Raw genomic sequence first — 22707 nt, forward strand, 5'->3', positions numbered from 1 at the left:
ACTGAAAGTGAGGAAGGATCAAGAGAGGAAAAATTATAAAACAACGATCTTGGAGAAATGGAGAGCAGATCAATGTATAGAACCTGCAGGAATGTCGGGCAGTGATGAAGAGTCACTTGAAGTTGGTCACAATTTTAAAGTCAGACAGGTTATGCGGTACACGGGCCTCTCACTGTTGTGGCCTCTCTCGTTGCGGAGCACAGGCTCCGGACGCGCAGGCTCAGCAGCCATGGCTCACGGGCCCAGCCGCTCCGTGGCATGTGGGATGTTCCCGGACCAGGGCACAAACCCGTGTCCCCTGCATCGGCAGGCGGACTCTCAACCACTGCGCCACCAGGGAAGCCCTGTGCTGGTGTTTTTGTTGTTATTGGAACTGCTTCATACAGCCACATCCACCTGCCTGGGTGCAGGACCAGAGCAAGAGGAAAAGAATTTAACTGGGGTTGGAGTTTTGCCTGGCGAGAAAGACAGAGGGAAAGAGGAGCAAGGGAATTCAGGGTACGAAAGGATTATAATTTTAATTATAGTTGCTTCAAGCCCGCCGAGAAGGGCAGTAAGCACGACAAGGGAAAGATAATTTGAAGGGGCCACAAGGAGCCCCTGCAGTGTCCTCAGGAGACAAGCTTGCCTACATGGCTGTGTCCAGGCAAGGAAACTCTGAGGAAGGTTTTGAACCACTGGACCTTGCATGATTTGCTTAAGAGCAGTCATGTCTGGGTAGGAGTCTGGGCCCCGTGCAGAAAAGGCTAGTGTGACCACCCCACTGTTGATGGGAGGCATCCCTGGATGGCACATGGGGTTCATTTTCCAAGAGGTTGGAAAGTTGGCTGCAACATCTGTGAGAGGTAGATTCTCTCTTCTCCTTCAGTTTGCAAACCATGCTGGGTGCATCAAAGTGTACTGGCAGCTTACTTGAATAAGTAGTTTTCATGTTTTCAATACGCAGTTTTGAAAAATGAAGATTCTCCTACATTTTTTTTAGATTTACAACTAGGAAACCTTCCTCATATTAACAATCCATTTATATGTATTTTCCTTAAAGTATTCTAAGGCCTGTTTTCCAAGCACAGTTCTGTCCTGATTGGCTTTTTTTTTTTTTTTTTTTTTTTTTGCGGTACGCAGGCCTCTCACCGCTGTGGCCTCCCCCGTTGCAGAGCACAGGCTCCGGAGGCGCAGGCTCAGCGGCCATGGCTCACGGGCCCAGCCGCTCCACGGCATGTGGGATCTTCCCGGACCGGGGCACGAACCCGCGTCCCCCGCATCGGCAGGCGGACTCTCAACCACTGCGCCACCAGGGAAGCCCCTGATTGGCTTTTTATTGAGAGGTTATGCAACATTTGCTTCATGATAGAACTTCGAGGTCAGTTCCTATTAAATGAGTCCTTCTGCAGATAGCACATTCAGTAGCCTTATCCTTTCGATGGAATACTGTACCATATGCTCAACTCTGAAAACCTTGAACACGCCAAAATCCATAAAGATTATAAAAGCAAACTAAGCTGTGAACCTATAGTACATGTAGGCATTTAGTTAAGGATAGCAATTCAAACTGACCGGCGTCCATTCAAAACAAGTTCCTCCTTCAACCTTATTTTCTCATTTGAAATCTGCTAGAAGAAACAGCAAACTGAAACTTGTTTTATGCACAAGTTAATACCACTGGCTCAGCAAATACAAGTTAGTTTGCTTTGGGCAGGAGACTTTTTTTGTAATGGAAAAAATGCTCTACCAATAAGAGGACAGATTTTTGCTTAGAGCAGGAGGCCCTCTATTATTGCTGCAGAAAACAAAAGCCTGGCTGCATTGATGTTTGACACTCACCGTTACTGAAATCTACATGACGCTTCTTGCTGGGCTTTTGTACTTTTGTACATGTGAATATTGTCAAGCTGTGAAAGAAAATGGCTTTGTGTGAAAGGTGAGCAAGAAAGTATTTGTACTTTCTAAAAAAAAAAAAAGTTTACTGGCATCGAGTAGAGAAGGATATGAAGAAAGCCCAGAAATTGCTGAAGATCCCTAAGAGCAACCAGATACCTATTGACCTCAAAAGCAAAACCAAGAAGATGGCATCATTTGTGAGGAAGAATGTTCCAGTGACAGGGGTACTTTTCGGAGGCTTTTGGCTTGGTATGGCATCCTTAGGAGGACGATTCCACTTCCATCGTCCCTGGATGGTTTTTTTTCCCCTTCCATCGTTCATCAAAATGTGTCAGTTGTGTTTCCCAACCAGCAGACTCTACACTCCATCAAGAGACACTGAGTAGGAAATGGGGGAGAGGACGTATAAAAAAAGAGAGAGAGAGAGAGAGACACTGTCTCCTCCTCTTCTTCTCCCGGGTCCTCCTCCCTGCCGTTGCAAATCCGAATGGCTTTCTACAGACATCTGTTGGTACAGGCTAACTAATATGGCCCTAACATGAACTTGATGACCATGGAAGAGACCCTTCTCCAGCACATGCCTCACTTGGCTAATCTCTAGGTCAGCAAGAATGTTTCTTCTCCCCCACACCTTGGATACTTACCAGAATTGTTCCAAGATGTGTCACCTTGGAGGTTGAGTGGATCCTCAAATCCTGCTCCAAACTGTTGATCTGGAAAAGAAGTAGCAAGTGCATAGACCTCGTTATTATGTGCTGCGTGGAAATTAACTTAAAGCATTTGCCTTTAAGTATGAAATATTTTGGCATCTAGGTTTCTACTTTCCTTTTTAGTTGGTTTTAGATTACAGAAACAGAACTGTTGGTACCTGCTATTATAATCCTGACAAAAATGGCAACATAAGCACTATAATTGAAAAATCTGAATATGGGCGAATTTATGCTAAATGTATGTGCTGAAGGTATGGTGTTTGGTGGAAGGTCCTTAGGGAAATCAGTTGATTTCCAGACGGTGAATCATTTAGGGGCATTAAGATATTATCCATGGGAGGACTTCCCTGGTGGCACAGTGGTTAAGAATCCGCCTACCAATGCAGGGGACACAGGTTCGAGCCCTGGTCCGGGAAGATCCCACTTGCCACGGAGCAACTAAGCCCGTGCGCCACAGCTACTGAGCCTGCGTGCCACAACTACTGAAGCCCGCGTGCCTAGAGCCCGTGCTCCTCAACAAAAGAAGCCACCGCAATGAGAAGCCCGCGCACCACAACAAAGAGTATCCCCTGCTCACTGCAACTAGAGAAAGACTGCACGCAGCAACGAAGACCCAACACAGCCATAAATAAATAAATGAAAAGATATTATCCACAGGAAGTTTTCCACCATACAGGTGGAATGCATTCCATGGCTATTTCAAAAGAGTTTATTTTTGGCAAAACATGTGACTTCAGGGGGGAAGAAGTTCTTGGAGTTTTATTTCATAGAAAGGGTTTTAAGCTTTGAAATTTGAAGTTTTCTTCACCTCTTATTAAAACTATGGGGTAACCATAACTTTTCCGTACCAATTTTACTATTCCTGGTCTGTCAGCATAAAATGTAATATTTGAACTGGCATTTTTGAGAAGTAGCATTCCAGGCATTCAGAATTGAGAAAGATGGCACATAAGAAATGAATTATACCATCGCCCAATATTTTTTAAGTGATGAGGTCAATGAATTGGATAAGTGTCCCACCAGAATTTGCATCTTTTCATTTCCGATTTGAAATGTCTCCTTAATTATTAAAGGAGAACTCTGGTTTCCTCTATTCACAACAATTCTGACATCAAACGTGGGGGATTTTCACACACGAGTCAATTCTCAAACTCTGCATATGCCAGCAGGGTGTCCTACAATTCAATTATGACACCAGCTACCTGGAGTTAGCACAGACCCACAGGTTAAGCACTTGGTCCTACAAGACTGTCCCCACTTCAGATACCATCACAAGTCCTGATTGTCATCTGTTCTTCTGACCAACCAGCCCTCATCAGGTTCAATAATCTGCTATGAGGGCTCACAAAACTCGGGGAAACACATTTGCTGATTTATTATACAGGATATGATAAAGGATATAGATGAACAGGCAGATGAAGGGTTTCATAAGGCAAAGTCCAGAGGGTCCTGAGCGCAAGAGCTTCTGTCCCTGTGGAGTTGAGAGGGCCCCACTCTCCTGATACTTGAATGTGTTTCCCAACCTACAAGCTCTCCAAACCCTGAAGTTTAGGGGGTTTATGAAGGCTTCACCACATAGGCATGATCAATTATTTTTGATCAGTTATCAACTCAGTCTCCAGCCTCTCTCCTCTCCATGGAGGATGGAGGGTGGGACTGAAAGTTCCAAGTTTTTCATCATGGTTTGATCTTTCTGGTGACCAGCCCCCATCCTGAAGCCATCCAGGAAGGACTCCACCAAGAGGAGCCTCATTAGAACAAAAGATGCTCTTATCACCAAGGAAATTCCAAGGGATTTAGGAGCTCTGTGTCAGGAACTGGGGACAGATACCAAATATATATTTCTTATTACATCACAGCTATCTACTAAATTCCTATATGTACTTGGATATAATAGATATCTATTGTTTGGCTTGCACATCCCTGCCTCCATCCCCCAATCACCACATTTCTGTAAACCCTCCCCCTCCTTTCCATGTGGTCACTACAGCAGATGCCATGACATGACCCTACCCTTGGCTCCAGTTTATTGGCACAGAGTTAGCTGACCCAGAGAGAGACAATCAGTGTCTTCCCTGGGAATTTGGGGAGAAGGAGATGGGGTGGCGGGAGGAGAGAGGGAGAGAGAGAATATGTAGGCTATAAAACCCAGGAGTACTGTAAGCATGTGAACTGAAGAGCAGAGAAGCCATCCTGCAATAAGAGAGAAGAATGAGGAAGATGCTCTGAAAAAACACAGCTGATACACAGAAAGAACTTCCTGGGTCCTCTATAGAGCTCCAGTCCCCCTTTTGAATCATGAGCCCCAGCTGCACCCCTGCCCCGAGATCCCATGAGACACCCCACAATCCTTCTGATAAACTCCTTCTTTGCTTACGCTGGTTCCCACTGGATTTCTGTCACTTACAAACAAAACAGCCCCTACTAAGTCCCCGGATCCGTTTCTGGAGTCCATTCCATGTCACTGATTCATCTGTCCATCCCCATGCCAGTGCCAAGTGTGGTTTAATTACTTACCTTCTATTTTAATATCTGATAGGACAAGTTCCCTGATTGTTGGGTTTTCTCCTGCAGGTTATTCTCACACATTTATTCATGTTGTCAAATTCCTAAAAGAAATTGCATAGGAATTTTGATTTGAATAACCTTGCCTTTATACATTAATCTAGGGGAAATTAAAACCATTGCCCTATTGAGACTCCCTAGCCAAGGATAAGCTGGCTGCACTCAAGTATTCCTATGACCTCCATTAGAGTTTTACAGCTGTTTTCGTACACATCTTACACATTTCCTAAGTTCATTCTCAGGGGTCTTATGTATTGGTTGCTATTGAGCATCCTCTTGTTTCTTTCTGCAGTCTGGGGATAGGGCCTGCGGTAGACACCTCTGATACCCTACATCACATCCCCTTGACTGCTTCCTATTGCAGCCACAGCAGAGGGGGTAGTGCCACGTGAGCTCGGGCAGGTCCTCCTGCTGACAGCATCCCACCTCCAGCATGAGCCAGCACCGCTAGGAGCTGCCTGGTCAGCCAAGTACAGCCCAGACCTGCCGAGGAGTGAACCCACAGGGAACAGGAGCTGCGGGGAAATGCTCCAGCCACCCCTCCTTTAGGTTGGTAGCTCAGGAGATGCTGGGGAGTCCCATAGCCCAAAGCTCCTGAAGCATGCAACAACCCCGGCGATGCATCCCTACTGGTCTCTGGTTCCTGCCCCACTCCCCCTGTCTTCCCTCCTTCTTTCTAGAACCAGTTCCCAAGAAAACTCCCTCCCTCAAGCCTTTCTCTCAGGGAGAGACCCTTCTGGAAGAGACTCAAACCAAGACAGGCCTCCTGGGGGATTCTAACTCATGTGAGACAATGGAGTTTTACAGGAGAATCACTCGAGCTGGTTGGTTTCCCTGCTGCCAAGAAACATCACAGCACCTTCACGCAGCATTGAACAGAGCTGGGAGTAGGCTGCCCTGTGTCTCTTCAGGTGAGAGTGATCCCGAGGGATAGTCCTCTCAGGGGACACAACGAGGGGCAGGAAAGGCTAACTTGGACATGGTTTCCTCTCCTCTGACTCTCCTTCCCAGCATGCACATGTGCGCGCGCACACACACACACACACACACACACACACACAGAGACAAACATAAACAGACATGCGCACATACATACATGCAGAGACACACATTACATACACATGCACACAGACACACAGACACATACATAAACATATACACAAACATACATACACACAGAGAGACACACAGACACAAACATAAATACCTACACACAGACACACACACACAAACACACACGTCAATCTGTAACCCCAATATTCCTGAGTTTTCTAGCCTTTGGTGCCTTACCAGTCTCTTTAATACCTCTGACAAGCCTTGTAACTCCACAACCCTGGAACCCTCCCCGGTCTGCCTCCCCCAAATCGAGGCCACAGCCCCTCTCTTTATTCCCCAAAGCAAGGTTAGCTTGAGGCAATAAAGAGGAAGGTAAGACAATGGCTGGAGAGGGACCAGGTCAGGTGGGGAATTTTTGATGAGAAAGTCTTTGAACATGGAGAGAATCCATGGAGGGGGAGAGGATGAAAATACAGGAGAAAAGCGACAATCACTGGAGTGATTTAAGGAAATATAGAGCAATGGCAGGGCTTTTTATTGGGGAGGATATTACATAGATGGGATTATATTGTATACATTATTTTGCAGCCTGGATTCTTTTACTTAATTTCCTAAAGACCTTAAGCATGAACTCCCACTTCCAACTATCCCCACAAATTTGCATCATACATTCCAGACTCAACATTCTGCGGGACTTCCCTGGTGGCACAGTGGTTTAGACGTCGTGCTCCCAGTGCAGGGGGCCTGGGTTCGATCCCTGGTCAAGGAACTAGATCCCACATGCATGCCACAACTAAGACTTCATATGCCACAACTAAGGAGCTCACGAGCCACAACTAAGGAGCCCACGTGATGCAACTAAGAGCCGGCGCAACCAAATAAATGAATTAAATTTAAAACAAAAAAACATCCTGGGAGAGAGGGTCCAGTGGGCAAAGTCTAAAGTACAAGCCCACCCCAGGTACACCAGGGAGGCGAGAGGGAGAATATGTCCCCCTTGGGCTACTTATGGCCTCAAGTATGCACATAATGGGGGATTCCCTAAAACAGATGACAAATGTTTACTACAATATCCTGCTTCTCTGTTGGGTTGCTTCTTTTTCTTGTTATTGTAGGAGTTCTTTATACTCTGGATATTAATTGCTTGTTATAAATGTCGCAAATATTTCATCCAAGTCTATTGCTTGTTTCTAATTTTAGTGAAGTCAAATCTGCCCATCTTTTCTGGAGAAGCAAAATATCTTTTCCCCCATATTGCACTTGTAAAAAATCTATTATGGCCCATATTTTCATTAAATCATATCTGCAGACCTGCATTTTCTAATTCAGCTGAGGTGAATAAAATATGTACAAAAGCTGAGAGAATAGTATGATGAACACCCACGTACCATCACTCGCTTCAACAATTATCAACATATGACCGGTTTTGTTTCTTCTACACCCATCCCAACCTGTCCCCCTGACCCTGCTGAATTATTTCAGAGCACATCCCAGACATGTAATTTCACCTGTAAATATTTCAGCATGCATCTCTAAAATACAGAATCTTCTGTTTTTAACTTAACCATAATACATACTATATACCAGAAATAATTGACAATAATGCCTTATCCAGGTAATATTCAGAATTACCTGATATTCACATAATGTCTTTTTACAATTGGTCTGTTCAAATCAGGAGCCAATGTCCCCATGTTGCACATACAGGATATGCCTCTTAAGGCTCTTTTAATCTATAACAATCCCCCCTCCCTCTTTTTTTTCCCCTTGTCATTTATTTGTTGAAGAAACTGGAAATTGGCTCTGTAAAATCTTCCCCCTTTTGGATTTGACAGAATGCACACCTGCGTGCGTGCTCCCCTCCCCACTAAATTTCCTGTAAACTAGTAGTTAGCGCGAGAAGCTTAATTAGATTCAAGTTCAAGGTTCTCTGAGAAAAGTCTTTCTCAGGTGATGCTGTGTAGTCCCTATTGCATCAAAATGGGAGCTACATAATGTCTGCAATGTTTTTAAATTGACCTTCTCCTGTCTAACCATTTTATTCTTATTTCTCGCTCTGGATCAACCTCCAGAAGTAGTCCAGGCGATGATTCACCTCCTTTTCTGGGTCCTATTTCTCATCTCTCCCCATTAAGAATCCCAGCAGAGTGGAGGTTGAGATGTGCATGAACGTTTTTCCTTCCGTACCAAAGATAAGGTGTGAGCTTCTCTCACTCACAGTTCTCAGCTTCGGGCTATTCAAGGTCCTCTCAGTGATGCCCCCTTTCACCCTGCTCACGTCCTAGTCTCCTCCCTTCCTTAAAGCAACCGCTTGAATGGGGTAGACGTGTCCTTGAAAATGTATGGATCCTTGAAATGTACGTAGTGCTACTGTGTGTGTAGACTATTGATTTTTTTTTTTTTTTTTTTTTTTTGCGGTACGCGGGCCTCTCACTGCCGTGGCCTCTCCCGTTGCGCAACACAGGCTCCGGACGTGCAGGCTCAGCGGCCACGGCTCACGGGCCCAGCCGCTCCGTGGCATGTGGGATCTTCCCAGACCGGGGCACGAACCCGTGTCCCCTGCATCGGCAGGCGGACTCTCAACCACTGCACCACCAGGGAAGCCCTAGGCTATTGATTTTTATCAGTGTTCTTGAGTTCTAGGCAGTATTCTATTTTTTAGTTTTTTCATTCAATGCTGATTTTAGGTGTCTCTTATTATTGTATGGACATGTAGTCACTGGGGTTTTTTTCTGTGCAATACGCTTTAAACTTTTTTTCCCCAGCTTTGTTGAAGTACGATTGACAAATAAAAATTGTATGTTTTTAGATTGTACAATGTGATTTTTTTAAGGTATACAACATGGTGATTTGATCATATACATTGTAAAATGGTTCCCATGATCAAGTAAATTAACATATCCATCACCTCACATGGTTACCAATTTTTTGGTGTGAGAACAATTAAGATTTACTCTCTTCGCAAATTTCAAGTATACAATATGTTACGGCTAACTATAGTCACCACACTGTACATTAGATCCCCAGCACTTATTCATCTTATGACTGAAACGTTGTATCCCTTGACCAACATCTCAGCATTTCTGCCACCTCCACCCCCAGCCCCTGGCAACCACTATTCTACTCTCTGGTTCTATGAGTTTGACTTTTTTAGATTCCACATATAAGTGAGATCATACAGGTTTTGTCTTTCTGGGACTGGCTTATTTCACTTAGCATAAACAATGTCCTCATGGTTCATCCATGTGGTCACAAATGGCAGGATTATTATATATATATATATATATATATATAATTTTCTTCATCCATTCATCCATCAACAGACACTTGGATTGTTTCCGTATCTTGGCTATTATAAATAATGTTGCAAGGAACATGAGGATGCAGGTATCTCTTCAAGATACTGATTTCACTTCCTTTGGTTATATACCCAAAAGTGGGATTGCTGGATCATATGGTAGTTCTAGTTCTAATTTTTTGAGGAGCCGCCATGCTCTTTTCCATAGTAGCTGCGCCATAATTGCTGTCCCTAAATGCTGGACCGTAGCCCTTCAGGCACAAGCACCACATACTATCAGTGGGCACCTAGGTCACCTCTAGTTCTTGCTACCCAAACTGCACTGCCATGAACATCTCCACAGTGTCCCAGAGTGGACCAGTGAGAGAATTTCTCTGGTATGTATACCCAGAAGTAGGACTGCAGGAATCGTGGTATACATGCACTTTTAATTCCACGAAATGCCTTGCGGAATGGCTATTCCAATTTATGCTCCCATCAGCGTGCATATAAGTTTCCCATTTCCCCCACATCCTTGCCAGCACTTGACTTTTCCTCTCTCATTTTTGTCAACTGAATGGGTGTAAAGGGATGGTTCACTGATGTTTGTTTCAAGTTGCATTTCTCTCCCTACTAGTGATTATAAGCATATCTTCATATGCACATTGGACCCCTGGGGTTCCTCTTCTGTGAACTGCTGTTTATATCCTTGGCTACTTCCCTAGTAGATTTCCTATCTATTTCTTCATCTCTGGGCTCCTTTGGTGCTGAATGTCTTCTGTTTGTCCCTCTGCATCCACTGTCTACCCTTCTCCATGTCATTCTGTGGCCTCAGAGGCTGAGCTGTATGGCTGCATCAAAGTGTTCCCTTGCCATCTGGCTTCAAGCCCTGGAAGGAGATCAGAGGGAGGAAGAGGAGGGAAATGAAGATACTGACTCTCCAGCTCCCTCCCTGCTGGGTAGCTGTGGGCTAACTGCCTTCTGCAACCACAAGTCACAGACTGAAAAAGTCACGGCTTGGCTCCCGGAGGCCCTCTCCATGCAGCTTTCTCTTTCTCTGGGCTCCTGAAGGTGCCACCAGCTCCCCACTGTTGGGATACCTGGGTCCCTGCCCTATTTCTCGTGGCTTCCTTAATCCTGCTTACAGGATTTTGTAAATCATCTCTTTATTAAAACACCTTCCAATTACCCATTTCATATATGCCATCTGTTTCTTGCTGGGAGCCTAACTGATACATTGTCACTGAGCTGAAATTTTTAATTTGCACACTGTCAATTTCACTGATTTTGTGTGTGTGTGTGTGTGTGTGTGTGTGTGTGTGTGTGTTATGGTATGTGCTTTGGGGTTCTTATTTTGAAGCCCTTCTGTACTCATAGGTAAAAGATTCTCCTTCCCTTTTTCCCATTATTTTTGTAATTTTACCTTTTATATTAAGTCTTGAATCTATCCAGCATCCACCTTTGAATGTGTTGTTGGGTATCAATTTTTTTTTCTTAATATGGAGAGCCACTTTTCCCAATAATGTCTTTCCTCCACCAACTTGAGATGCCTCCCTTATTATATATTAAGTTCCCATTTATGCATAGTTCTGTCTCCAAGCCCCCTGTTCCATACCATTGGTCTATTTGTCTGTTCTGTAAAATTACCATACTGTCTTTATGAATATGGCTTTGCAATATATTCTAATGCCTGGTAAATCTGGTTTCCCTTTCTTTCAATTTTTACTCTTCTTTTTCTCAAATTGACTTTTATCATTTTTTAAAGATTGCTGAGTTGCTTTTAAAAATCCAGCTGAAACTTGTATTTTTATCACATTGAATTCCTATATGAATTTGGCAAGGATTTTAATTTTGTTCTTGTATATTCTTTATATGTCACTGTGATGATAGGTAACAGATACACCTCCTAAATCCTCTTATTAGGTCTAATTGTTTATTGATATTGATTTTCCATGTGAACGATCATATTGTTTTATCTCTTCCCTTCATGGATATAGTTTTCTCTCTTTCTCTTCTCACCTTCCTCTTGCCCAGAATGTGTCACAGCTGGAGTGGGGCAGTCATCTTGGAACAGGTGATAGAATTCATATGCTGAGAACAGTAGAGCAACAATACAGAAGCAGCCAAGGTCCTAAAAGATTTTATCATAAATAGGTGTGGAGCTTTTGCCAAGTGCTTTTTCTGCATCATGTAATCTTTTCTTTTGTACTCCATTAATGTAGTCTTCTGTACTCTCTGTGTCTATCTTATGAATAGATTTTTCTGTTGTTAAAGCATTTTTGAGTTCTTACTCAAGGCATAGCTGTTACTTGAATATGTTATCTCTCTTAATACACCATTTAATTGGGCTAGTTAATATTTTATATAGGAATCTTACATTTTTTTGTCATTATAGCGAAAATACTCTATTTGAAATTTGTTAAAACTTGCCTTATGGGGGCTTCCCTGGTGGTGCAGTGGTTAAGAATCCGCCTGCCAATGCAGGGGACACGGGTTCGAGCCCTGGTCCAGGAAGATCCCACATGCCGCGTAGCAACTAAGCCCATGCGCCACAACTACTGAGCCTGTGCTCTAGAGCCTGCGAGCCACAACTACTGAGCCTGCGTGCCGCAACTACTGAAGCCCACAAGCCTAGAGCCCGCGCTCTTCAACAAGAGAAGCCACCGCGATGAGAAGCCCACGCACCGCAATGAAGAGTAGCCCCCGCTGACCGCAACTAGAGAAAGCCCGCGTGCAGCAACGAAGACCCAACACAGCCAAAAATAAAAATAAATAAATTTATTTTTTAAAAAACCTACCTTATGGCCCAGTATTTGCTCAATTTTTAAAAAAATGTACCAGTATACTTGAAAAGAATGAGTATTCTGTAGCTGATGAGTGCGCTATACTAAATGTGTCCATTGGATCATTATACTTCAACCTGGCATTCAAAACGTCTGTATACTTAGTGATTTTTCAGTCTGCTTGATACATCAATTACCGACAGAGGTGCATTACAATCTCCTACTATGAATATAGATTTGTCTTTTTGTACTTCCAGATTTTTTATTTCATGTATTTTGTGGCCATGTTATTCTGTGCACATATATTTAACACTGGTGTATCTTCCTGTTGAACTAAACCTTTTTTTTTTTTTTTTTTTTTTTTTTTTGCGATACTCGGGCCTCTCACTGCTGTGGCCTCTCCCACCGCGGAGCACAGGCTCCGGACGCGCAGGCCCAGCGGCCATGGCTCACGGGCCCAGCCGCTGCCGCGGCATGTGGGATCTTCCCGGACCGGGGCACGAACCCATGTCCCCCGCATCGGCAGGCGGACTCCCAACCACTGCGCCACCAGGGAAGCCCTGAACTAAACCTTTTATCATGAGGAAGTGACCCTCTTTATCTCGAATAATAATTTTTTTATAAAGTGTACTTTATAAGAAAATTATTGGGGACTTCTTTGGTGGTCCGGTGGTTAAGACTCCACGCTCCCAATGTAGGAGTCCTGGGTTCGATCCCTGGTCAAGGAACTAGATCCCACATGCATGCCACAACTAAGACCTGGCACAACCAAATAAATTAATTTTTAAAAATAAGATAATTATTTGGTTAGAATTTTCCTAACATATCTTTCTCATACTTTCGCTTTCAACTTCTCTCTTTAGATGTGTCTCTTGGGCATGTGGTTGGACTTTACCTTTTATTCTGTCTGTAAGTTCATGTCTTTTAAAAACATAATTTAGGGAGTTCCCTGGCAGTCCAGTGGTTAGGACTTGGTGCTTTCACTGTAGTGACCCGAGGTTCAATCCCTGGTCAGGGAACTAAGATTCCCGCAAGCCGCACAGTGCAGCCAAAATAAATAAAGAGGTAGATAGACAGATGACAGATTATTTAGTCTTTTGTATTTAATATAATCATCAACATATTTGGATTCATAACTCTTTATTTTGATTTTTCTTATCTACCTGTTCTGTTTTTCTCACCTCTCCTGCCACCCTTTAGATTGTTTTTTCTTCATTTTTTCCCCTTTATAAATTTGGAAGTTAAAAGCTCTGTTTCTAAGGGATTAACCTAAAAATTACAACAATGGTAGGAGAAACTGTCTGTACTCTGCTGTTTCAAATCAGAGAGTGTTACATAATTATATCCTCTATATCTGTTCTTCTGTAACCTTTTTCCTTTCTAAAATCATGTACCTGTATTTCCTTTATTCTCCTTCATATTTGTTTGTTATTTACCTTTTCCAAGAATCAGATTTTGTTTCTACTGATGATATCTACATTTTTATTTTCTAGTGCATTAAGTTTTGCTTTTTTCAAGTGTCTTAAGTTAAAAATAAGCTTATTTCCTTTCAGCCTTTCCTATTTTTTTTAATAAATGTGCTTAAGGCTATATACTTTTCCTCTGGGGAACTGCTTTATACCATCGCACAATCTCAGTCTGTAGTGTTCTCCTTGTTCACTTCTAAACCACTTGACTGTTTCATTTTTATTTTTTTTTAAACTCAAGTTATCTAGAAAGATGGTGAGTCATGTATATGTTGATAGATCTTTTTTAGCTATACTTTTGTGTTTATTTCTAACTTTATTTTATTGTGGTCAGAGCATTGCTCCTTTTTAGAATTAGTGGAGGTCTTATCTGTGGGTTAATTTGTCCATTTCGGTTGATAAACCCATAAGTGTCCATAAAGTCTTCATCTGTTTGTCCTGTTAACTCCCATCTGGGTTGTGGATTCTATTTGCTGTGGTTTTCTCTTCCATGGTATTGGTTTTCCTCCCATGTTGGTGATTCTGGGTTGTGGGTTCACCTTTGCATTTGTTGTATTTGTTACCTAACTGTGGATGCTGCTTCTATTCACACTGGGGTGGTTCTATTCCTGGGGGCATTGCTGGAGGCAGGATGATCCCAGTGAAACCAAGCAGGACCCTGCGGGGACCTCCCAGGTACAAAAGCCCCTCCATGTCCCCTGTCTCTTGATTATAAAAAAAAAATAATAAAATGCTGTACTCTCCCAAGCCTCCCCTGAGTCACAAAAAAACAAGCTTAAGAAGTTAATGATTAGGACAATAGAATCACAGAATCTTTAGTTCCTCCCTGAAGGACATAGACATAGTGTCTGAGGCACACTCCTGAGTTGTTTTGCAGATACTAAAACCACCACCAAATGGAAAAACGTAACTGCACAATGACCAGACTGTAGTCATGACACAAGCTGCTCCATCTTGCACAATTCAAGGACTGGTCTCAAGGAAATGGGAACAAACCGACCCTGGAACTGAAGATTAACTATACTTGAAACAATCAAGATGATGCTGACCAGACCTCCGCATGACCAATTTCAAGGTGATTATCAGAGCCAACTGTGCTGTTCTGCATGTAGCCCCCTGCCCTGCCTATGTACCCATGAAACTCCCCTTTAAAAGCCCGTGCGCCCTGATCAGCAAGGGGAAGTTGGTTCTTTGACACATGAGTCCACCTCCTCCCCAGGACTGCCAGCTTCCTCAGTAAAGCTATATTTCCTTTTACCCAGCACTTGTCTCTCGGTATTGGATCCTTGAGAGACGAGCAGCCCAAACTGAGTTCAGTAACATCAGTACCAAATGCCGCTTTACAGCTGAGACTCAGGGAGCAGAATAACTTGCCCTAACTCACATACCTGTAAATAACAAATCCAGGCCACCTGGCCCAAAGCCCAGACAGTTCTCAGGATGACCCGCTGCCTGCCCAAGGCTATCTAGTGCCAACCAGCCCAATCCCAATTCCTAATCCCCAACAACAAGACAACTCAGAATATTTCATATATTTCTCTTCTTTTTACTCTAAAAAACAAGTTGACAAGAATAACCTGCAAACCACAGAAAGTGGCATGGGTTTCAATCTCTTCGCCCCTCCAAACATCAGTCTACATTCCTCAGACACTACCCTTCCCTCTAAATCTTAGATGAAAATCCAGAAGCCCCCAGATAGGAGGGTCCCCAAACCAGGAGCCCTATGGCAGGTAAAGGCATTGAGGAAATAAATTAGGGGGAGAGGAGGCTGCTAGTTTTCGCTGTCCCTGTCCCGCTGTGTCTCGCAGACCCACCGGTAGGGCCTCTGACAGACGTCATCGTTCCAGCGGCCGTCGTCCGTGAAGTGGGCACAGTCCTCACCTCCTCCGAGCCCGTGCCCATACCAGTCGTCCGGCTGCTCTGGTCTCCAGTTCCTAAAGAGACCAGATGGATGCAGGCCCGAGGGGCCCAGACCCTCAGCCAAGCCGAGCAGCCCCTGGCGCCCTGGGACCCGCCAGGCTGGGGCACAGGCGGAGGGCAGAGCTGTGGGGCGCACACACTCACTTGAAACCCGACTCATAGTCTGTCCCGTCCACCCATTTCCAGGGCCCGTTTTGGTCAGTGAGGCCCATCCAGGTGTTCACAGGGCCCATGTGGTGCTGGATAAATTTCTGGGGAGAGAGGAGGAGCTGGTGATCTCTCCCTAGACCTGCCAGCCTCCCAGCCGTGCCCCGCCTGGCCCTCACCTGCTCCTCCCAGGAGCCCACCACCACCAGGTGGGCGTCCTCCAGCTGGCAGTACTTCTCAGCCTCGGGCCAGGGCTTCCCCGAGCGAGAGAACCAGTAGCATTTGCCTTCAAAGTCCACCCAGTTCACCGGGCAGCAGGTCCTTTCAGAGCCTGGTGGGGGTGGGGGGTGGGGGCGGGGGCAGGCAGAGGGAGGGTGAGGGGCTGAGGGGAAGTGGGCAGGAAAGCGGGGCTGGGCAGCACCCACCCCCTCACCATTGCCCTGGAGGACGGCCATCTGACAGCTCAGGCTTCGCAGGTCAGACACAAACTGCTTCACGTGGAGCAGCAAGCTGGAGTGATCTGGGGAGACAGAGGGCAGAGCGGGAGGGGAGTGAGTGGGGGAGGGGACTGGGAAGGCTCTGTCGTCTGCGTGCTGGGGCGTGAAGATGGATCACAGATGTTCCTGCCGTAAGGCCCCTTGGTTTGGCCTGAGAGACCCCTGTATCCTGCATGCGGAAGCGCGCGCACGCACGCTCCCTTGCTGACCTTCACTCAGGTCCTGCTGCTGTTTCTCCAGTTGGGACTCCAGGGACTTCATCTTTCTGCCCACATTTCCTCCTAGAGGAGAGACTTGCTCAGTGTCCCAATGTCCCTACGTTCCCAGCCCCCCCAGCCCCAGCCCTCCTCACCCTGGACGCTCAGGGCCTTGACCTTGGCCTCCGTGCTCACTGTGAGGTTGCTGAACGTTTCTCTCAGGGCCCGCAGCTCCTCCTGCAGCTTGGAGTCTGGGCAGAAGAGGGTGTGGATAGGACAAAATTAGGAGGTTGTGTCAACCATCACAGCAGCCAGCACGTCCCCTACCCACCCACCCTCAACATTGCTCCCTTCCCAGCCCACCCCCAGGGAACCCACTCTGGGATCCGATCACACAGACAACCACCAGCAGCAGGAGGCTAAGGCCGATGGAGATCAGGATGAGGCTGGGTCCGGAGCAGAGACGCCGAAAGAGTGAGTGGGGAGGAGGCGGCCCTGCAAGAGGAGAGGGCATCAGGAGCCTGGGGCAGCTCTGGGGTCCTAGAAGGAGGGTAGTCTGAGCCTCCTCTAGCCGACTAGGAGGAACGTTACACACGAAGAAGTTTGGGCGGTGGGCGGCCCGGAGAAGCCAGAGGCAACCGGAGGTGGGGAGGGGCGCGAAGCTTTGACCCGCCGGAGCCCTACCCAGGCCCTGGGCCTTTGCTGACACCTGCTGGCCTGGCTGAGTCACTGCAGTCTCAGAACTCAGCCTGGAGGATGGACGGAGTTTGCGAGCTGGAGGAGACTGGGGGCGGGGGGGGGGGGGGGCGGGCGGGGGGGGGCGCCTTGCAGGTGAGGCAAGAGCAGTGGATTTCTTGGTCACCCCTCGAATCCCACTCCTCTTTGGCTGCGCACAGGGAAAGAGGCGGAGTAGCCAGACTTCAGGTCCCTCAAGTTGCTCCCACCCGGGAGCCCTGTCCCAGTGAGCTGGAATATGGGGGCTTCCCCTCCATTTTTGCCGGCAGTCCCTTCCCTCATCGAAGGTCGCTGCCCACTCCCATCCACCAAGAATTTCATCCTGGCTCAGCCGAAGCAACAACCCTGCTCGCAGGAGAAAGAAAGGGGGCTTGTTTTTTTTTCTTTTTTTTTTTTTGCGGTACGCGGGCCTCTCACTGTTGTGGCCTCTCCCGTTGCGGAGCACAGGCTCCGGACACGCAGGCTCAGCGGCTATGGCTCACGGGCCCAGCCACTCCGCGGCACGTGGGATCTTCCCGGACCGGGGTACGAACCCGCGTCCCCTGCATCGGCAGGCGGACTCTCAACCACTGCGCCACCATGGAAGCCCGGGGCTTGCTTTTTGATGTAAGAGAGCCTCATCCTCCCCCAATCAGAGATCCCTCAGAGCCGTCCCAGAAATCTTCCCCTTGACCAAACTGATCCCTGACACCCATGCACTCACACACATTCACACACACTCACACAGTTGGCCAAGGCTCACAGGGTGTTGAAAGAGGAAAGAAGAAGGAGGCCTAACTTCTTCCAGTTAGTCCCACGGCCCTGGGCGCCCCCCTCCCCAGGGTCCTGAGAAGTCGGTGACAAGGTGAGGGACAGGAGGGTCATGCAGAAGCCTGGGGGCAGCCGTCACCAAGAAAGGAAATCCAGCCCTACACCCTGCACCTCCCCTAAGAGGGGAGGCTCAGACGCTGTGTCCCTGTGAGTGGGGCAGACCCAGGGAGCGTCGGGGTTACAGAAAGAAGCAGGAGCTGAGTGGAGAGAGCGAGAGCCACCTAATGCTCGCCTTTCAGAAATGGGGGGCGGCCTCCCCTCACTTTTTCTGTGCTGATGGTCATTCTCCTCGTTGTCCAGATGCTGAAGATCTTGATACTCCTTTGTCATGGTAGGGCTGGCTGGACCTGGGACCAGGTCAGGGCTGGAGTTAGGGCTGAGGCTACGGCTGAACAGAGTTGGGGTGTGTGGTCCAGTCCCTTTCTAGGTGATCAGCAGGAGACCCTTCTTCTTGCTCCCATTCCCTCCCAGGCCTGACATCCAAACTCTGTCTTCTACAGTTTTCCCACTCCATCCCCAGCCCTCCTGACATGGGTCCCCTCCATCCCCTCCCCCACCCCACCCCCCAGTTAGTCACCCCCCACAGCCGTTCTTCCCCTTTTACTTGCTGAAGGTCTCAAGGTTGACTCCTGGGTCCCTCGATGCTGCACAGATCCCAGGCTAAGAAACGGGCTGAAGCCTGGAGGATTAGGGTGTGCAGACAGCCCTGGGTGGTGGGAGAGGAGGGGGCAGGGTCCATATGAGGGCCCTGAGCCCTGTGCGTCTGCCTGTCTGTGCGTCTGCGTGTCTATGTGTCCAAACACACCAAACCTGGCATCTCCAGTGCCCGGGACTTTGGACGTAAACAGAGGTAGAACTGGATTTGTAACTCTGGGGGTGTGGGGCTGGGAGCAGGGGATGGGTTGCCTCTTCTTTTCTTCCCAGGGGTGGGGAGTCTCCCCGGTCTGTCCCCATTCCTTGTATGCAGTCACCTCACTCATGGCACCGTTTGGGAGGGGGCCAGGCCAGGAGGGGCCAGGGTGTAGTTTGCCGTTTCCCTTCTGCCCCTCCCCCCTTTCACTTCCTGCCTCTGAATTTCCCAGAATTGGTGGTGTCTCCAAATATCCCTGACCGGGATCAGAGGGGCCGATCTCTGCTCTTGCCCAATCCAGGCCTGTGACCCTGGCATCTGAGCCTGGGCCCGGCTTCACTGGGGCTCAGCCGCCAGACTCCCCAGCCCGCGGCTGAATGGCTTTCCTCTCCGGGGGGAGTAAAGTCCTCGCAGCTGCGTAGGGGGCAGTGCGGGGAGAGGCAGGAGGACAGGCTTTTCCCACTCAGCCGGGATTGGTGCCAACAAACCTCCAGTGATTCCTGTGTGCTTTTCCTTCATTACTTCCTCTCATTAGCCTCCCCCCAGCACATCCCTATTCGATTCGCAGATGAGAAAACCGAGACCCTGAATGGTAAGACCTTACCCAGGCTCACACTGCAAGGAGGGCTGGGATGTGGGCAGCCAGACTCCAGGACCTGTGTGCTGCCCCCAGAACCAGGGTCCCGTCCCGTCACCATAGCTGGGCCCCGGGGTCCCAGAAATGCTAAAAGTGGTCCCTCACAGCCCCAGGGAGAGTTCAGGGAGTGTTATGTTCAGAGGAGTGTCTGGATTGGAATTATGCTAAATTAGAAATTGGGCAATGTTAAAGACGTTAATAAGTCTCACTATAGGACCAAGTGTGAAGTCACGGGGATCCTAGGTTACAGTTATTTCAGTGAGAAAACTAGACCCGAGTTAGGAGAGTTTACATTACATGAGATATTCAGGAACACGTCCCTTGCATAAAATAAGAAGCCCTGGCTACATCTCCTTTGTCCGTGTCTTGAAAAGCCCCACGTTGTTTGCATGCACTGGGACTGTGGCCAGTAATTTTGGTGACTGTTGGGCTGTTAATTTGGCCTTCTCTGATATTATCGCTTACGATCCGGTTTATTCAGGCAAACAAACCTACGATGTTTCGGTCAGAATAATGGTCACCCTTACAGGAGTGGTGATTGGAAGGGAGCTTCTGGGCGATGGAAATGTTCTACTTCTTGAACTGGATGCCAGTTGCAAGGCTGTGTTCAGTTTGTAAAACTGCTGAAAGCTGTACACTTAAGATCTGTGCATTCTTCTGTTTGCATCTTATACAGGAATAAGATGTTCCTGCAAGCTGGTTCTACCCTATAACCATATTCCCAAACCCATTGCTTAGGGAGCAGTACTTGGACCAGTGCCAAAAAAATACGCCAAAGCCAACAGGTTTAGGGTAAGAGTCAGAGGTGATAAAACACTGAAGAAAGCCAGACAAACAACACGGTACACCCCGTGGCTGACTTACAAGCCACCTGTACGATACCAGAGATAATCCTGAGAAACTAAAAAGTAGCTAAAAACAAAACAACAACACATGGCGGTAGATATATGCACCCTGAGAACTCTTTACATTTATCCCTTTAAGAATATATACCTTGGGATTTCCCTGGCGGTCCAGTGGTTAGGACTCCGCACTTCCACAGCAGGGGTCCTGGGTTCGATCCCTGGTCAGGGAACCCACAAGCTGCGCAGCGAGGCCAAAAAACAAAAAAGAATGTATACCTTGAATTATGCCAGGTCTTCAGGGACACAGCCTCGCGTATTCATTTTCTATTGCAGAGGAACAATGCACCCCAAACCTAGTGGCTTGAAATGACACCCATTTATTAGCTCATAGCTCCGTAGGGCAGAAGTCCAAGCTGGCTTCTCTGCTCAGGGTCTGACAAAGCTGAGATTAAGGTGCTGGCAGGACTGTATTCATTTTTGGAGGCAAAGGAGAAGAATCTGCTCCCAAGCTCCTTCAGGTTGCTGACAGAATCCAGTTCCTTGCAGCCGTAGGATTGAGGTCCCCATCTCCTTGCTGGCTGTCGTCTGGGGGCCACCCTCTGTTCCTCGAGGCCACCTGCCTTCCTCATCGCATGGCCCCTCCATCTGCAAAGTCAGCAACAGCGCCTGGAATCTTCCTCAAGGTGCAGATCTCTCTGACTCCCCCTGTGCTTTCAAAGGGGCTCCTGGGATTAGATTAGGCCCACCTGGAGAATCTTCCTGTCCTAAGGTCAGCTGTGTACATGACATACACAACAACTTAAGAACAGGAGTCAGAAGTGATGAGACACTATGAAGAAAGCCAGACAAACAATACGATACACCGGGTGCTGATTTACAAGCCAGCCCCCTGTACAATGTGTACGGCCATAGGTAAGGGTCACTCCCTATAACATGACAATTGTGAGAGAGATATCCCAGCATGTCCTCAGGTGCTGGGGAGGACAGTATGGAATCTTGGGGGGCCACTTTTAGAACTCTGCCTCTTCATGCAAAGCGACGCTGTCCCCTCTGAGTACACTTCACCTTGGGATATGGAGCACATGCAGAGAGCAATTCAGAGAGGCCGGGCTCCAAACCTGGGAATCCCACCACCAGGCTCCCTAGGGGAGGTCTGTGACGCTGCCCTGAAAGAACAGGAAGGATTTTTATCAGCTGTAATAAGCAAGTGACCCTGGAAAGAGTGGGAGAAATGTCCAGAGTTGTAGCTTGGGCCACCCTGAGGAGGGCCTTCAATCTCAGGGTGAGGCATCTTGAATGTCATTCAGAAGCACAGAGGTCTCCAAACTGGGGGGACATGTGCCCCAGGGGTATCACAAGATCATGCATTAAGAAGGTGGCAAGAGGCGGACTCGAGGGCTCACGCCAAGGAATGCTTCCCAGAACTTCTGCTGCCAGTGTCCTTGTCCCCACGGTGAGCCACGGCCATCCCCCCTCTGCAGGAAACCCTCCAACACTAGCAGGTCTCAAGATTCTGCCCTCCAAGAAAATCTTGCCATGATTGGATAGGACCCCCAGATAAATATTCCAGCCTTCAACCTGTTCACTTTTACATCCCTGAAAATGAATCACCATTGGAACAAAAGTTAAGAGATAAGACAAGAAACACAAGAACGGAACCAACAGTTCTGGGCAAACCAGAATTTGACTTTTCTAAAGGCTTTGAGATGGGCCACTTAGGAAATCCACATCCAGACTTCTCCAGAGCACTGAGAGCTGTGTCCTATCCAAGGAAAAACAAAAAGACGAAGAAAGGGAGTTCTGATAGCTGTCTTCTTTTAGGAAAAAGAAGAATTTATTGACTCAAGACTAAAAGCCAAAGGCCTGGAACTGAGAGCTGAATCAGGTCAAAAAGCAACATTGAATGCAGAAGAAACGTGTGACTTTTTTTTTTTTTTTTTTTTTGCGGTACGCGGGCCTCTCACTGCTGTGGCCTCTCCCGTTGCGGAGCACAGGCTCCGGATGCGCGGGCTCAGCGGCCATGGCTCACGGGCCCAGCCGCTCCGCGGTATGTGGGATCCTCCTGGACCGGGACACGAACTCGTGTCCCCCGCACCGGCAGGCGGACTCCCAACCACTGCGCCACCAGGGAAGCCCGAAATGGCTGACTTTTACAAGGAATTTTTAAGTAAACATTTTCGGAAGCACATGTATTATAACAGGGACTGGTACAAGCGTAATTTTGCCATCACCTTCTTCATGGGAAAAGTGGCCCTGGAGAGGATTTGGAACAAGCTTAGACTGAAATAAAAGAAGACCAGCAATGAGGAGCCCACCCTGACCCGCCCACCCTGA

The 22707-nt window shown here is 47.4% G+C and overlaps 1 protein-coding gene and 2 pseudogenes across 3 annotated transcripts; 2 read left to right on the forward strand and 1 right to left on the reverse strand.

Annotated features, from left to right (window-relative positions):
- The first annotated feature begins 243 nt into the window (after positions 1 to 243).
- LOC136139167 (FUN14 domain-containing protein 2-like) lies at positions 244 to 8994 on the forward strand (annotated as a pseudogene).
- A 6271-nt stretch (positions 8995 to 15265) lies between these two features.
- On the reverse strand, positions 15266 to 18853 carry LOC136138874 (asialoglycoprotein receptor 1). Of its 3 annotated transcripts, none has more exons than XM_065897741.1 (9): positions 18646 to 18853; positions 18305 to 18423; positions 16875 to 16991; positions 16652 to 16747; positions 16509 to 16580; positions 16236 to 16322; positions 15982 to 16133; positions 15800 to 15906; positions 15266 to 15669 (listed from the first exon to the last, which is right to left on the reverse strand). In XM_065897741.1, the coding sequence occupies exons 2-9, from the start codon at positions 18369 to 18371 to the stop codon at positions 15507 to 15509; spliced, it is 861 nt and encodes a 286-aa protein (XP_065753813.1). In that variant the 5' UTR covers positions 18372 to 18423; positions 18646 to 18853; the 3' UTR covers positions 15266 to 15506. The 3 variants fall into 3 exon arrangements, with proteins under 3 accessions (XP_065753813.1, XP_065753814.1, XP_065753815.1); XM_065897742.1 differs by having other exon boundaries at positions 18305 to 18388; positions 18650 to 18709; XM_065897743.1 differs by lacking the exons at positions 16875 to 16991; positions 18646 to 18853 and having other exon boundaries at positions 15507 to 15669; positions 18305 to 18371.
- A 2751-nt stretch (positions 18854 to 21604) lies between these two features.
- Positions 21605 to 22707, forward strand: LOC136139168 (cytochrome c oxidase assembly factor 8-like; annotated as a pseudogene).

The sequence above is a fragment of the Phocoena phocoena genome, chromosome 19, assembly GCF_963924675.1.
Source record: "Phocoena phocoena chromosome 19, mPhoPho1.1, whole genome shotgun sequence".
Classification (NCBI taxonomy): Eukaryota; Metazoa; Chordata; class Mammalia; order Artiodactyla; family Phocoenidae; genus Phocoena; species Phocoena phocoena.

What these genes read in the sequence shown, in the direction of transcription:
- LOC136138874 (XM_065897741.1), bottom strand. Translation starts at nt 18,371, where the DNA reads ATGACAAAGGAGTATCAAGATCTTCAGCATCTGGACAACGAGGAGAAT. An exon ending in CTGTGTGATCGGATCCCAGA is followed by an intron (nt 16,748 to 16,874) that starts GTGGGTTCCCTG and finishes TCTTCTGCCCAG; the next exon opens with ACTCCAAGCTGCAGGAGGAG. An exon ending in GCAGCAGGACCTGAGTGAAG is followed by an intron (nt 16,323 to 16,508) that starts GTCAGCAAGGGA and finishes CTGTCTCCCCAG; the next exon opens with ATCACTCCAGCTTGCTGCTC.